Here is a 16790-nt window from a genome sequence, read left to right as displayed (position 1 = left end):
AGTTTCTGGAAGTCGTGCCATCAAGATAAAGCTAAATTGAATAGAGGAAATGACACGACAAGTGTCTTTCCAGCTTTGAATACATTCAGAATTAAAGTCTGGCATCACAAAACAATCTCTTCCAAACCTTAAGTTCCATTTTTAACCATTTAACTGGCAGATGCCAGGTTATTTCAAAATGTCACATACTGTTTTCTTTCATTCTTCATTTGGATGAATGATACAGGAGAGTTCATGCTCTTGCAGGGTCCATTCATGAACAGCTGCAGAGTTAAAACAGATCAATTTCTGTAAAGAACCAATGTCACATTTCAAGGAAGAAACTGGAGGATAGAACTAGCACTCAGTGGCAATGGAAGGCTGAACTCCCCAACTTCTCAGACTCAACCCCCCACCACTTGTGCTTTGGAATCCCCGCCCCTCTTCCCAGAGTTTTCCTGTGGTTTGGGTAGATCAGCCCTGGGGTCCAGGGAGAGCGGGCACTAGCCCGCCCTGGCGCTGGACAAAGTAGACCCCACTCCGCCTGCGGGTAGCTTAGCTGGTGGGGAGGAGACTTGAGCTCTCACTCTCCGCCTGCAAAGGCAGATTTGCCCAGATCCCCGCAGGCCCCCGCAGCCCCGGGGCGGGTGTGGGCGGCGGAGGGAAGGGGATCTGGGCCAAACGCCCACCCACAGGCGAGCGACCTGGAAAGGTCCGGCCCGTTTTCCTTGGGTTGCAGCGGACGCCGGAATGCTGGGGTCCTGCGAACGTGAGCGTCTGCCCGGTGCCGGATTATCACCCCACAGCCAGGGCTAAGGCTCCCCGCCCACCAGCGAGCCACTTTCCCGCGCCGACGCGACTAACTCCTGCTGTTCGGGTAGGGAACTCGGAGAACCGGAGTGGCCTCCCCTCCCCCGCGCAGACGTCAGCGCTGGCGTCGGGGAAGCGCCGTAATGCCCCGAAGAAGCGCGCCTCAAAACTTGCACCTCGCTGCCGCAGCTTCAACGGATAAATCACTTGCCCCAAGCACACTCCAATCCTGCCCGCGGGGCCATGGCAGAGCAAAAGAGAGGCTCTCCATGGAGATATGCTCCAGAAGCGTGGGTGGCTGTGCCTAAAGGTTTGTTGGAGAGGGACAATCAATGAGGCTTGGAGGCTGTGGCACCTAAGACGCTCTCCCCACCCCACGTCATTCAGAAGGTTCCGCAGGTCCCGGCAGCGGTGGGTTTGTCAGTCCCATCCGGCGGCCAGTCTCCCTTGCCCGATCGCCTACGTTCCTCGGCCTGGTCAAAGTTCGTTTCAAAGCATTTTTACCTACGCGCCCTCGGCCAGAGGCGTTCGGTGCGTTTGTGCGCGTGTATTCGAAGGCGCGTGGTAGTGATGGCGGCGCTCAGTGAGACTTTCCTGTCACTGGATACTACTACTCCCAACCCTCCTCAAAGCCGCCAGAGCAACCCCCAGGTCTTTAGTTTACAAGTGGCAATTTGACTTGCTTTGCTGCATGTCTGGAGGGACCAAGGAAAGTGTGGAGACGCCCTGGGGATTAGGTGATCGCAGCTTGAAAAGAAAAAAAGCCAAACAAATAAACAAAACCCACCCACCCTAACAAATATGAGGCTGCTGGAGAGAATGAGGAAAGACTGGTTCATGATCGGAATAGTACTGGCGATCGCCGGAGCTAAACTGGAGCCGTCCATAGGGGTGAATGGGGGTAAGTGCGGCACCTCTGCGTGCTCCACCGCGGCTCCCACTTCAGAACTAATTTGTGAGTCTTAGAAAGGTGGGGCAACCCTCATTGCAAGCGCTTGCCAGTCTCAGGGGCACTGACCAGCCTTTGGCCCTTTTGCTGATTTTCTAATTTACCAACCCCAGAGGGAACTTGTAATTAGGAACAGGGCAAAGGAATTTGAGCGCAGGTAGTCTTTTCCGCAGACAATGACTATCCTCAGTGTCAAGAAGTGAGGTTACAGAGAATGAAAGTTACTCCTCTTGCCTCCAAACTAGCATCCTATCCCAAGGGACTCTAGGTTGCCAAGAGTTCCTTATCTATCTTGGAGTGGACCTCATTATCCAGTCTACTTTCGAGTCCACCCCGCCCCCACATTAAAAAAAAGTGGAGGAAAAACAAGGAAAAGGGACACCTCCGCCCCCAACTCAGATTTTATGGCCCACATGTTGGAGAGTGATGATTTGCTGTAGTTCCTGGCGCTCCAGAAACTCCCAAGCCGACTGACACGTTGCACTCTTTCATTACAGGGCACTACTTCCGTGTGCTGCCGGGATTCAGTTCTGTACTAGCAGTCTAACAGATACAGACTGTGTTAGACTATGTGTAGTGTGTGTTTTGGCAAGGAAATGTAGATGGACTGAAAGCATACTTAAATCTCTGAATAGTAGGAGCTTTGTACTGGGGGCGATGGGCACTGGTGGGAACATTAGAAATATTAGTTTTTTATGCCCCATCCCCCACACCTTTAGATAATCTTTAAACATTAATTGAATTTATTCAGTGCGATTGTTTTTGACCTTGTTTGTCAGTTTCCAAGCTTATTGACAGGTTTAATACCTAAGTCATACAACCGGAGCAAATAAGGACAAAGCTGAACAGGCACGATCTTTTCATAGTAGGAATTTCTCAGGAGGATATTTGAAGTTATTGGTATCTTTCTGCTAAAACATGATGGAAATGAATGAAATGATCTCTCAGGAGAACAGTAGTGGTCCCTTTTCCCCTTAACCTCTCCGGATTCCTCTGTTTAGAAGTAGCTTCCAGGAGCATTTTTAAAGGAATTATTTAAACTAAAATTGTGGAGTTGAAGGCTTTTTTGTTCATTTTAAAATTGTGTTCTTCTGTATTTAACTTAGAACAAAATGTGTAGAATATGTAACTATGAGAATAAAGCAGTTATTCCTGGTGGTTTCTCCCTCTGATGGCAACAGTTTCTTCTTTAACAAAGCTGCTCTGTGAACTTTTGGTAAACTCTTGTGAAGATCAGGTCTGTCAAATGAAGACCCCGCCCCCATCCCTGGAGCTAAATGAATAGGAAGACCTACAGTACCTTTGCATGATCTGCAAGGCACTCTCCCTAGCTATAGCTTCTGGTGTTAGATCTCTTATTTGCTCAGTTTTGAGGTGAAATTCCAGATGATGTATGATCTTTAACTTTAAATCTGCAGGGGCTAAGTTTGGCAAAATATCTTTTACTTTACATTCCCAAATACTCTGTGGGAAGGAAGGTGTTGAATGCTGAATCATTTCCGTGGGGCTTTTCTGCCATGCCATGTATGAGATAGATTCTGCAAGCTTATTTGTTCCATAGACTCTGCTTATTAACATTTTGGTATGTAATTGTATCATAGAAATGCCGTTTCCCATTTTCACTAGTTCTTATGTCTTTAGTGTAGGATAATTCATTCCTTTTTAAAATTACAATTGAATGTTAAGAGTGGGAAGGGAACATTTAAAGTGTTTTAAGCCAACATGCTTCTTTTACAGTTGAAGATACTGAGGCTTGATGCCAGGTGACTCACTCTATGTTAAGGTGTCTAGTTTAGGGAAGAGGAACCATTCAAGACCAAGACTCCCCCTTATTTCACACCAGCTGCAAAATCTATACTAATGGTTCTGGCAAAAAAAATTATTAAAATGAATAACCATTATAAGGAAAGACTGAATGTAATAAAGACGTTTTCCATGCCCTGCTTTTTAATGCAAAGGAGCAGAGTAAAATCAGTTACTATTAAACAATGCACTCATGGTTTCTTTAATAGTTGTTCATATGGAAAAGATGCTTTTTCTAAAAACATAAGATAAACAAACAATTGTTTGGAATTTCCTTTACAGCTTATCAGGCTAAGTCATTGATACTTCTGGTTTTGTTTGAACTGGGGTCTCCCTCAGTCACCCATGGCTCACTGCCTTTTCAGCCTCCTGAGTCCAAGCAATTCTCTCAGTTCAGTCTCTTGAGTAGCTGGGACCACAGCCATGTGCCACCACACCCAATAATTTTTTTTATTTTTTGTAGAGATGGGGATCTCCTTATGTTGCCCAGGCTGGTCTGAACTCAAGCTACTGTTGAGCTTTTAATGGATTTTTCCCACTTGTAAAGCCTCCTAAGTAAAAACAAACCACCAAATAATACCAAATGACCATCTCATGCCACTAGTTAAAATAACAAAAATCTAGGAAAGGAACTAGGAATAAGGAGAGGAATGGCTGCTGAAAGTGTTTTTGTCATGTCCTGCTCTTTGGAATGGTCTGAAACACCTTTTTTGGCTTATAACTTTTAGTGAAAAGGCTCCATTTCTGGCCTTTGTACACTGAAAATCTGATTTTTAATGCATTCATATTGACTGGATAATTTTCAATTAATCAATCTTTAGATATACTTTTAAATAGGAAAAGTTTGCTATTAAGATGCTCACTTCACCTTTACCTGGATTGATACCTTAATGACTACAGTCTACTTTTAAGTGTAAGACTTCCAAACTTAAATTATCACACATATGTATGGTCTAACTCCTCCCCAACTGCCCCCCTAAATTTTTACAGTCAGTTGGTGAGTTAGTATGGCAGAAAATTTATAGATGTGGGAACCTTAAAATTAGAGAAGTTGAATGACTTTCCAAATGGGTAGTAGCGTAATACACACTAGCTTGGATAATTGAATTCTTAGCTCTTGTTCTTATTTAGTTATATTTAATTTTTAAATATATACAGAAGAAGTTTGAAAATAAAAAGTTATAGTAGATGTAAATATGTAGATTCTGAGGTGTTGACGATCTGTCCCAGTGTGGCCTAAGGAAGCCCTGAGCTATTGCACACCATAGAGTTTATGGGAATTCAACACTGTGCTGTTCATTCTTGAGAAGACAAATGTTTACTTCGTTGGAAGTACAGAGTAAGTTTCTAATTTCTACCCGCATCTTAACTTATTACCATTTATAAGACACTAATCCTAAAAAGGAAACTGCTTTAGTTTTCCATTAAAAAAAAACATAACCAGAAACATGCTATAAACTTAAGTATATTAACATGAATATCTTAGAAGATCTTAGATTAGGTTTGGAAGTGAAATTTACTTCAGTGGTGAATGGCTTTTGTGAAATAGTAATAGTTCCTTGCATTCTTAAGTATTTCAGAACATTTTACTTTTTCCTCCCATTAAAAAGCATGGGTTTTGGAGCCCCCAAATTGCTTCATTGTTATGACCATTTTTTCTTTTGATTGTGCTACCCCATTTCATTTTTGCTGATAAACATCTTTGTTTAAAGGAACAGTGAAAACTTATTTCCAGTTTAAGCTTTGTAGCCATCTTAGTATCCAATATGATTATTTTGGTGACTTGGAGGATATAATTATTGGCTTATGGAGGGGACACATACCATTTTTATATTTCAGTTTTAACTCTCACCTCTTGCAAATATTTACCATGTTTTTATTTCAGCCCTGGTGACTTGTAGTTCTGCATGCCCTAGTTGGGCGATTTGTTTCAGCCCCTCACTTGACTCTGTCTCAGAGGGCCCTTGGGTTTCCCTAAATTAATTCCTCTTTTCTTCTTACAGGTACATTGTAGATAGCACTGGAATATCCTTAACATGTCCTTTCATGGATTAGAGTTATTCAGATGTGCATCTAATACAAAAGACAGTATACCTTGTCTTTAGCTACCCCAGAGAATTATGCAATCCAAATAAATGTTTCAGGTTTGCTGTGGAGATGCATCTTTGGACATGTCCCCAGTCTCTCATTTGCCACCATATTGCTGACTCTGACCCCTCTTATCTAGAAAATTTGGAGGCACCACTGTGGATGGAACCATGATGGACAAGCATAAGGTCTCATAAAAACCACGGGATTGGAAGAAAATTAAAATGATGTGAATTTTAAAAGACAGGGTATTTAAAATTATTGGGAAACTTCTATTCCCCAAGAAAGCCAGATTCCTTGACTTTAAAATCTGCTCCTGAATCACCCTGCATAGCTGTTGAAGAAATATTACTTGTTTGAGCTGCTGAGACAGATTCACTTACAAGTATAATGTACCTCTTTTTAAAAGTTTTTGAACAGTCTTTACTGCCCCCAAATGTAATGCCTTTTGCACTTGCCTTCTCCCTTTTCCTCCCTTTTCTTAGATCTCAGCAAAACGATTTGTGTAAATGCCAGGCATATTAAATAATTTATTGCAGCATTTGAAGAAATGTTTGTTTCTTTTATTCATTGTTGTGCTACAAATGCCTAAGACGTAGTAGGTCTTCTCTCTCTATATATATCTATCTATCTATCTATCTATCTATCTATCTATCTATCTATCTATCTATAGTGATTTTTCCTGAGCTTGGTTTTCTGTCCATTTATTGAGCAAATGGAGGGTTTCAGACCATGGAGAAGCCATGATTGTTGTCCTGTTCTTTTGCTTAAGGGGGTATATTAGTTTCTTAGGGCTGCCACAACAAATTACCATGAACCAGGTAATTTATTCTCTCACAGCTCTAGAGGCCAGAAGGCTGAGGTCAAGATGTCCTCCAAAGGACATCTGGGAAAGAATCCTTCTTTGCGTATTCCAGCTTGTGGTGGTTGCCAGCCATTCCTTAACTGTGGCACTATATCTCCAGTGTCCACCTTTGTCATCACATGGCTGTCTTCCCTGTGCATGGGTCTGTGTCCAAATTTCCATCTTTTAAGAATAGGCTATTGGATTAATGACCTTCCTAATCCAGTAAGTCTGCATCTTAAGTTGATTACATGTGCAAAGACCCTATTTTAAAAAATGTCACATTCACAGGTTCTGGGTAAGCATGGATTTTGGGAGTAGGGGGTCACTACTCAATGTAGTACAAGAGGACTGAATAGAATACCAAATATGAGATGATCTGAGATTTTTAAATGTTGCCATATACCAGGATTTCTCAGCCTTGGCACATTGACATTTTGAACATGATAATTTTTGTTGTTGGAGGGGCTGTTCTATGTCTTCTAAGATGTTTAATAGAATTCTTGATCTCTGCTCACTAGATGTTAGTAGTATACCCTATCCCCCAAGTTATGACAACAAAAAAACATTTCTAAACATTGCCATATGTCCATGGAGGGCAAGATTGCCACTGCTGGAGAACCATTGGTATGCAGGTATAAAATGTCATTTTCTCAGGACTGCATCTTTTTAAAGAATTTTGTTCTTTGTTAGCACATTAGGTCTTAAAGACAATTGTGTACAGTCACAAATGATACTTAAATCAACTCACAAATGATACTTTTAACTATTGTTCTCACAGTGTTAACACATTAGAATGCAGCCAACCTAACTCCGAAGAGGATTTCCTGAAAGGCAGGGACCAGGCCTGGCTGGGTCGCCATGTATCTCTGGGGCCTAGCACAATTTAATAATAATTATGGGCATGGCAGTATATTAATAAGTACTTTATATGCATTATCATTCACATAGCAAGTGCTCAGTAAGTATTTGTATGATGAATACTCTTGGGCGGAACTGAATGCATGCATGATTACAACCTTTTGTTTCTGGTATCCTAGAAGAAATGAAATAATATTTGCTAAAGAGAAGAGGACTTCTTCAGTTGATTCTCTTCTCTGGGCTTGGGGGTGTTTTGATTGTTATATAAATGCTGATACCATGATAGATATAGTTAGGACCTATATTGAAGGATGTTGCTCACGTGCTGTCCTGTGTGCTTCTTTATTCCTCTGGTCTGAGGATACTGAGCTGAGCCAGACAGCTATGGTTCTTGCCCTCTGGAAAATGCTCTCTGGAGTTAGGCTGCATCACACAAATACTTACTTCTGTTGGAACAGTAGGACACTAGAGGTGACACTGATACCTAAAATACCATTTGTTCTGCAGTAGATGATGATGATGATGATGATGATGATTTTGAGACAGAGTTTCACTTTGTTGCCCAGGCTTGAGTGCAATGGTATGATCTAGGCTCACTGCAACCTCTACCTCCTGGGCTCAGGTAATCCCACTACTCAGTCTCCCAAGGAGCTGGGATTACAGGCATGCACCACCATGCCTGGCTAATTTTTGTATTTTTAGTAGAGATTGGGTTTTGCCATGTTGGCCAGGCTGGTCTTGGACTCCTGGCCTCAAGTGATCTACTCAGCTTGGCCTCCCAAATGGCTGGGATTATAGGCATGAACAAATAGAGTCTTCTTTTGTGCCAAGTTATCTACTGAAATTCTTTTCTAACAATAACTCATTTTTTTTTTCTCTTTAGGACCATTGAAGCCAGAAATAACTGTATCCTACATTGCTGTTGCAACAATATTCTTTAACAGTGGACTATCATTGAAAACAGAGGTACTGTCACCTATGGGACACATGAAAAGCAGAGAGAAAAATTTAATTTGAACTTACCTGAAATTTCAGAATCCTTTGGTAATGCCATTTATAGCTATAATCTGAAGGATTCGCTATAGCAGAAGATAGCTTGGTCAGCAAAGAACTTGTGTTTCTTTCCTGCATAAGTGTATTATAAAAACTGTACAGTTGAGTAGCATGGACCCTGAGGATGTGGTTATAATGAGTATGTTTTTAATATGGCAGCTGAACTGAAGTATCTACTTTAGTTCTTCCTCAACTTATGGCGGTAACTACAGTGGTGCCTGCTATGCCTGGGCACATTTGAGCTGTTGATGTTTAGTTTGGTTTCCATACTTTTGTGGATCATCTTTGGTTCCCAGGACTCATGCTGTTCAAATAATGTTTAATTTGTCATAACTTTTAACTAATTTTTATTTAGAAAAGTTTATTGTTCCTTAGCATATCTATTAAATATTAATAGATGTCTTAAGAGAAATATTTCATTTGACATATATGTATGTATATGTGTGTGTATATATATACACACATATAGACACATGCACACACATATATACATGAGTCTGTGTGTGTGTGTATATATATATACACACACACCACACACACACACACCCCACATCCATATATATGTAGTGTTATTTACTGATTCAGGTTTCACTGAACATGGGATTCTCTTAGAAGTAAAGAAATCCAGACATTTTTACATTTACGTGTGAAAGAGGAATGAGTAGAATTTATGATTCTCTTTTGACTTACACTGGAAGAAAAAAAAAGTGGAGAAAATACCCATTTGCTCTTGAAGAAATTACATAAAACTATCATTCTAACATCCTGTTCTTATGTAGATGGGAATATCTCACTATAAGTAAGTTTTCTGTTTTTGGAAATGGCTTTAAAAGTTAAAATTCTGGTCCAGCATCATGTCTCACCTTTATTTATTTTGAGAGTGATTTGAATGAAGACTAAATTTACTTATCTCCTTCTTAGATCACCCTCGTAGCAATGTGGAATAAAACATGACTTTACTAAATTTATGTATTCTGTAGCCATCAGGCTGAGGTTGGTATAAATCTTTTTATTGTTTTTTCTTTTTTTTTTTTTTGAGACAGAGTCTTGCTTTGTCACTCAGGCTGGAGTGTGGTAGCATGATCTCGGCTCATTGCATTCTCCACCTCCTGGCTTCAAGTGATTCTTCTGCCTCAGTTTCCCAAGTAGCTGGGACTACAGGTGCCCACCACCATGCCCAGCTAATTTTTCTATTTTTAGTAGAGGCTGGGTTTCACTACATTGGCCAGGCTGGTTTTGAACTCCTGACCTCAAATGATCTACCCACTTCGGCCTCCCAAAGTGTTGGGATTACAGGTGTAAGCCACCGCACCCTGCCTCACTGGGGTGTTTTTTTGATATACATAGGATAATTGTGTAGTGTCTATAACTGATAAATTGTGTCTTTAGAGTTGTAAATATTTTCTCTGACTACTTGCTCTTCTGAAAATAACTGACATGGGATGAGATTTTCTAGTATGTCAAATTCCAATTTTGGTAAACAATATTGATATGAGAGGACTATGATTACTGTTTATAGGTCACAGGCTTTTTTTTTTTTTTTTTTCTGTCAACGTATGAATTCTGTTATTGGTTCTCAAATGTGGGGCACAGTGATACAGAAAGATATTTGCCACCACCATAGTGTCGGACTGATCTTGTTTGGAGGTCTTCCTGCTGGCCTTGGCTAGTGCTCTTGGTGGAGCAGCTTCCTAACCCAAGTGGCTGTCCCCTGGTGGCTGCTTAATGGCTACAGCTGTTACTGTGCCATGGGAAATCCAGAAAGCAACTTGATTTCTCTCACTCTTTAGCGTCTTACTTAATGCTATTCTGTAAAGCAGCCAACTTTGTGGGATGCAGGAGTTGAAGAAGGAAGAATGTCACAGCTGTCGGCATTTTTCTGAGGACTGACTTCTTTTGTAAGCACCTAAGAAACCTTCAGAGTCATCCAGCTAATTTGGATCTAATGAAATGCCTTGATCTCTTGCTTTATCATGGTATCTAAGCAGCAATAAAAGCCATTTCTTCCATCAAAAGCCCTTTTCAAATGAATACAACATAATATCATTTTCAAAAGCCACTTAACTTAAGATGTCCTAGATTGTACCATTGTGCAATATTAAACCACCTCTAAACTCTACTAATTTCATGGGTAGCTTGTAATTTAGGTGGTAGCAGTCATATTTGTTTACTAGTTAATAATCCTAAATTTATTTCAGTAGGGATTACAATTTGTGTGTCTTATTAGGTCCTAAAATAGTTCATTTTTGCACACAGGAGACAGTGAATTATTATTGACTTGGTTTATTTGAAAGCATTTGTGTTGGTCCCATTCAAGTTTGATTTATATTGAACATTTCTTGTATTAATCATACATTGATTTAATGATGTGTATTCTAAAATTTGTTTTACTAATTTGTCAAAATTTTAAAGGCCTCTGTGCTGATACAATGCTGAGTCTTCAGTTTTATGGCTGTTGATTTCTAGTTTTTCGAAATTTTGTTTTATTGAAGTGAAATACGGTCACGTTTAAAATTCATATTTAGTTCACTGCAAACCTATAGTTTGGGAGGATTTGTTACTTAACCAACTGTGGCCGGGTGAATTTGTTTAAACAAATACCAATTAAGTGCTTTTGGCTACAAGGCACTGTGCTGGGGATAGAAACAAAGGAGAGCAGGAGACTCAGAGACTAAAAAAGGGTCCTGAATAGGGCAGAAGATGCAGGTTTTTCTTTGTTTTTCAAATAAATTATTATTTTTATCCTATTAGCAAATTATTAATTACAGTTACAAATTATTAATTTTTTATCCTGTTAGCAGAAAAGCAAATATAGCAAACTCTAAACTTCATATTCATGCTGTTTGTTTCAAGCCCAGAGCTATGAGCCTGACTCTCAGCAAATGAACGAGATGAAGGCCAGATAAAGGATTGCAAGAGAAATAGGGATCTAATGGAAATATTTACGTCCCAATCAGAGCCCTGTTTTAAGCAGTGCTTGATGCTGTCAGTGAAACTCTGGCATAATCAGTACATGAGGTGGAGTGTCTTCTTAAGTTTATTTTAATGGATTTTGACCTATATTACATGTGAATAAACAAACTATGATGCGGAATCAACTTTTTAATTATTCATGTTGGCATTTATTTGACTATGTGGCCCAAATTTTACATGGGCATGTACAGAGTAATAACTATTTTGGAATTTATAGGGTTTACTTGCTTTTTCTTTCCTGTTGTTACCTTATTTTTTCTTTATGGTGGTATGAAGAAGATATGAAAAATATATGACTCTGGGATTTTGTAACAGTTTTGAAAATCTTTCTCAGAAGCACTTCCCTGTTGTTAAGACGGCCCTCATGAGCCAACATGGTTGGTTGTTGTGGCTCGTTTTACTGGTTCTTTACTATCGTTCTGATGCAATGCCAGTTTCTAACTGTCATTTATTAGGTCAGCAATATTTTCTAAGCACATTTTAGTTTTTATAACTTGTTTCTGTTGTAATAAAAGTGATATTTACTTATTGTAGAAAGATTAGAAAGATTAAAAATACTTGCTATTAACTATTAACACCCACTTTTTATCCTTTTTAAAAATGTGTTTTATATACATAATATTTTAAAAATGAAATTGTGAATATAAGTATGTATATATACATATTGCAGACCTATGCACATATACAAATGTATTCTTACCTTACTTTTTATGTAACATTGCATACTTTTAATATAATTTAATATTAATATTTAAATTTTCTTTATATGACAAAAATGTATATTTTATTTACCCTTATGAACATAATTTATTCACATAGTTCAGAATTAAAAAGTACAAAGAGATGTATAAGTCTTTTTTTCACTCTTCCACCGGCGATCCAGTTCTCTTCTCTGGAGACAAAAAATGTTAACAATTTCTGTGTACTTTTCCAGAGATATTCTTTGTAAAACATACAATTGCATATTCCACACCCCTACAAATTGTATTTCATACTGTTTGGCACCTTACCTTATTTTACTTAAAAGACGTATCTTGTACATTGTTTCACCTTAACACATAAAGGACTCCTTTTTTTTTTTTTGTACACCAAATAGTATTCTGTTGCACGGATGTGTCCTGGTGTATTTTTGTTGTCCTCTATTGATGAACATTTAGTTAATTTACAAGATCTTGCTATTACAGACATGTTGCAAAAGATAACCTAAAAATATGTTATTTCCCATATTTGGAAACATATGCAAAGGATGAATTCCTACAATTGGGTCAAATGATACATGTAGTTTAAGTTGTAGCAGATATTCCAAGTGCCTAGAATGGTGCCAGATGCTCAGTAAGAATTACTTAAATGAGGGAATGAGTTGCCAGATTGCTCTCTGTAGGTTATGCCAATTTATATACCTATTGATAATATGTAGGGGAGAGATTCTATACATCTGCATCCTCATCAACAAGATATTTAATAATTCATAACACTCCCATTACATTTTAACTTTTTAAATGATTCTCTTATTTTTGGACATTTGTTTTCAGATTTTGCTCTAATAGATAATGCTGTGGTGATCAATTTTGTGTATAAATGTTTGCAACCATTTTGTATATCCTTAGGATAAATTCCTAGTCATAAAATTCTGGGGTCTAAGAATATGAATTATATAGTCCTTGATATATATTACTAAATTCATTTTCAGAAAAGTTATGCCAATTTTTACTCCTATTGGAAGTATATGCAGGCTGGGTGCAGTGGCTGATGCCTGTAATCCCAGTACTTTGGGAGGCTGAGGTGAGTGGATCACCTGAGGTCAGGAGTTTGAGACCACCAGCCTGGCCAACATGGCAAAACCCCATCTCTACTAAAAATACAAAAACTAGCCTGGCATGGTGGTGGGCACCTGTAATCCCAGCTACTTGGGAGATTGAGGTAGGAGAATCACTTGAACTCAGGAGGTGGAGGTTGCAGTGAGCCAGGAACACACCATTGCACCCCAACCTGGATGACAGGAGCGAAATACCATCTCAAAAAAAAAAAAAGTATATGCAAATGCCTTAGTGTATTCTGGCTAATCATTTCATTATGGTATTTTAAAAAATAAAAATACTAATATTTATTTAGTGTTTATCAAATGGCTAAATGAGATTAGTATATTTAAATATTTAGTATATTTAAATGAGATTTGCCTTCAAGACTGTTGAGAATTCTCTGAACTACTGGTGCTCAAGTTTTCTCTGGAATAGAGGTCTAAGAGTTCTGATTCACTGTAAGGATGGCTTGCTTTCTCTTAGGTCTGATCCCAGAACCAAATGTGACTTCTGGTAGGCTGTGTCTTCCAGTGGTCGCAAATTAGACTCAGATTACCAGAAATTCTTTAGATGTCATTTAGGGATGTCTTGTGACCTAACAGGAAGGAACTGCTTTGTTTATCTCCACACAGGGAGATAGACAGTGGAAAGTGATGAGACTAATCTCAGAATGTGGTGGAGCCAATGAGTCTGCATTAACGTACTGTTGATTAAGCTGATAAACTTTGGCTAATGTCTCTGAGGCTGAGGATCTCTTCAACATCTTACTTGAACAAGAGGGCCATTACAGTTCTATACTTATAACCAGTGACTCTGGCATAGTTGAATATGCTTTAATGATCACTTGCTTGTTTTAAAGGAATATACTTTTTCTACTACTTTCCAATTTTGTTTTATTTTGGTTTTCCATTTTGTTTTTATTTCAACATAATATAAACTCAAATGCAAATGTTCGTTAGTTTATATATATTTGAACCCCAGAAGTTAACTAATTATGCCTTTTTTAGTTGTCAACCTTATAACATGGGCCTGGCTTGTTATGTTTAGTGTGCGTTTTTACCCCCTTGGGGCAGAAGTGGGAGAAACAGGCATGGGGTTGCTAGCATGCCAGAAAGGGCTTTAGTTCTGATCTTCACCATACAGTAGCTCTCAACTTCAATTTCTTCATCAGTAAAACAGGAATAATATTATCTACTTAATGGGGTTTCTTGTGAGGATTAAGTGAGATTACATGTAAAATGACAAGCTCAGATTATGGCATAAAGCTGGTATTCAGTTAATGTTAACAAAGAATCTAGTGAGTAGATTTGTGGAAGGAAATGCCATTCTGAGTTAGAGACTATCATTGAGGGAAGTATTTTTTAATGTATTATTTGTAGATTTAGTAACATCTTGTCAAATTGAGGCCTATAGCCTTGGTGTAGTGAATAGAGATTAATTACTGTATTTGGTTGAAATGTGATAGGTATTGTTAGTTTTTTTGAAAAAATTTATTATTTTATGTAGTTAAACATATATGTATGTTGTTCAACAATCCCCAAATCTATACTAGTATATAGTTAGCTTAGTCCTGGTCCAGAATTTTACAAATCTGATTTGTGAGGGCATATTGTATATTTTAAAGAAACTAGAAAAAGAATATTTAAGAAACTTTATACAAAAATGCTTTATAACTACCATGAGCAACTTTTTTCTCTTGCATTATAGATAAAAATTTTAGCTATGAGAAACCTCAAAATTAAAAACTAACTCATGTGATGTTATTTTAGTAGCGATCTCCTTTCAGGAATAGTTCTCTTACCTTTGTTTATTTTGTCTCCTTCATTTTTCCAGGAGCTGACCAGTGCTTTGGTGCATTTAAAACTGCATCTTTTTATTCAGATCTTCACGCTTGCATTCTTCCCAGCTACAATATGGCTTTTTCTTCAGCTTTTATCAATCACACCCATCAATGAATGGCTTTTAAAAGGGTATGTTTAAATCTTTAAAAGTGAGTCCACTTTTAATGGGGCATCTCTAGAGATATTATTGTTTCTATGGCAACTATATACAAAAGGGCTTATGTGTACTATCTTATGTGTAAAAACACATCTTTGTTTTCCTTTAAAACAATAGTTTCATCAAGGCGGTTCATATTAACAGAATCTTAAGATACCCTCATGCTTCATCCTAAGGTTTTAGGATGGGTACTTTCTGGAGAATTTTAAAGAATGGTCTCAGAAGAAAAATGGAAGGGACTAGCAGATGTAAGATCTGTATGCGCGTCAATTGGATAGCAATGTAATTTGATAATGGCTGAGTATAATGTGTGTTTTAGAAATGTGTAAGAAAAAAAAATTCATATATGTGGGATAAACGTTTACATTTTATTCTGTTTTATGTTTAATATAATATAATAGTTATTAGAACTTAGAGCCTGAAGATTGAATTCTGACCATATCCTTAATATGCTATGTGTGACTTTGAACAAAGCTTTAAAATAGTTTTTAATGTCAGTTTCCCTCTCTAGAAAAGGAGGATAATCATAATTTTACTGCTTACCTACCAATGATGTTGGGGATATCAATTGAAATTACTTATTCACTGATTCAAATTATTTATATAGCTTCTACTTTGTTTCAGGAGTTATAAATATTGGAGAAACAACAGGGAAATGCCAGTTGGTTTTGCTTGTTGGGGAGTCTAAGGGGTGCCGTATCAATAAATAAGTAAGTAGATGAGGAAGATAGAGATAGATGATGTAAAAAGAGCAAAACAGTGAGGTATGTGAATGTGGTTGGGTGGGCAGGCTGCTGATTAATTTAGATTTCAGAGTTCAGGAGGCAGAATGTTCTAGAGAAAGAAAACAGAATGTACAAAGGCTGTAGGGCAGGATCAAGCCTGTTGTGTTTTTTAGTCAGTAAAGCAGCCAGGAAGGCCAGAGCCTGATGATATAGAGGAAAAATACCTTGTCTTAGCAGTAGAAAAGTAGGCAGGAGTGAGATATGTAGAGCTTTATAGGCCATGGTGTAGCATTCAGATTTTATTCTGAGTGCTACAGGAAGTTATTGGAGGGACTGAAATGAGGGAGTGATGTGGTCTGATTTATGTTTGCAAATGATTCTTCTGGTTGCTATGCGGAGAAGAGATAGTAGAGGGGCCTAGAGAAATTATCTGAGAGAGTAGTGGCAAGGTAGCAGTTCAATAGAGAGAAATTAATGTGCGCCAGATAGATTTTAAAGTTAGAGCTTTCAGCAGTGATGGGTGGGGAGGATGTAGAAGGAGGACAGAGGAACCAAGGGTGACTTCTGGGTTTTAGGTATGAACCACTGGGTAATTGGTAGCATCATTTACTTAAGGGGGGAAAACTAGGTAAGGAGGAATGATGGAAATCAAGAGTGCTGTTTTGGCCAGATTTAGTTTGAAAAATGAATATCAAATTTCACGAAGAAGTATATAATGCCACATAAATATGATAACATCATTTAGAGCAACAATGTATTATGCATATCAAGAACCAATGGTTACTGAATTATCTGCCATGTGTAGGGGACTCAAGGAATACAAATATATTTACTCATTTTTATTGTCTCCTGGGAACTTCCAACCTAGTTGATTATGTAGGATGGAGATATATATATATATATATATA

At 38.2% G+C, this 16790-nt stretch overlaps 1 protein-coding gene across 7 annotated transcripts in view; it reads left to right on the top strand.

Annotated features, from left to right (window-relative positions):
- The first annotated feature begins 1322 nt into the window (after positions 1–1322).
- The window catches only part of SLC10A7 (solute carrier family 10 member 7), a 265153-nt gene continuing 249685 nt past the window's right edge, over positions 1323–16790 (top strand). For 2 of the 7 annotated variants that reach the window (XM_017534832.2, XM_017534826.2), the window contains exons 1-3: positions 1323–1690; positions 8218–8300; positions 14993–15129. In XM_017534832.2, coding sequence (XP_017390321.1) covers positions 1591–1690; positions 8218–8300; positions 14993–15129 — 320 coding nt within the window. In that variant the 5' untranslated portion in view covers positions 1323–1590. The remainder of the gene's footprint in view (positions 1691–8217; positions 8301–14992; positions 15130–16790) is intronic. The other 5 variants (XM_017534819.2, XM_017534811.2, XM_017534830.2 and 2 more) reach the window with 3 other exon arrangements.

This window comes from Cebus imitator, unplaced genomic scaffold, assembly GCF_001604975.1.
Source record: "Cebus imitator isolate Cc_AM_T3 unplaced genomic scaffold, Cebus_imitator-1.0 Scaffold4, whole genome shotgun sequence".
Lineage (NCBI taxonomy): Eukaryota > Metazoa > Chordata > Mammalia > Primates > Cebidae > Cebus > Cebus imitator.
Note: the sequence above shows the minus strand (reverse complement) of the source record. Positions and strands in the feature narration are given on the sequence as shown.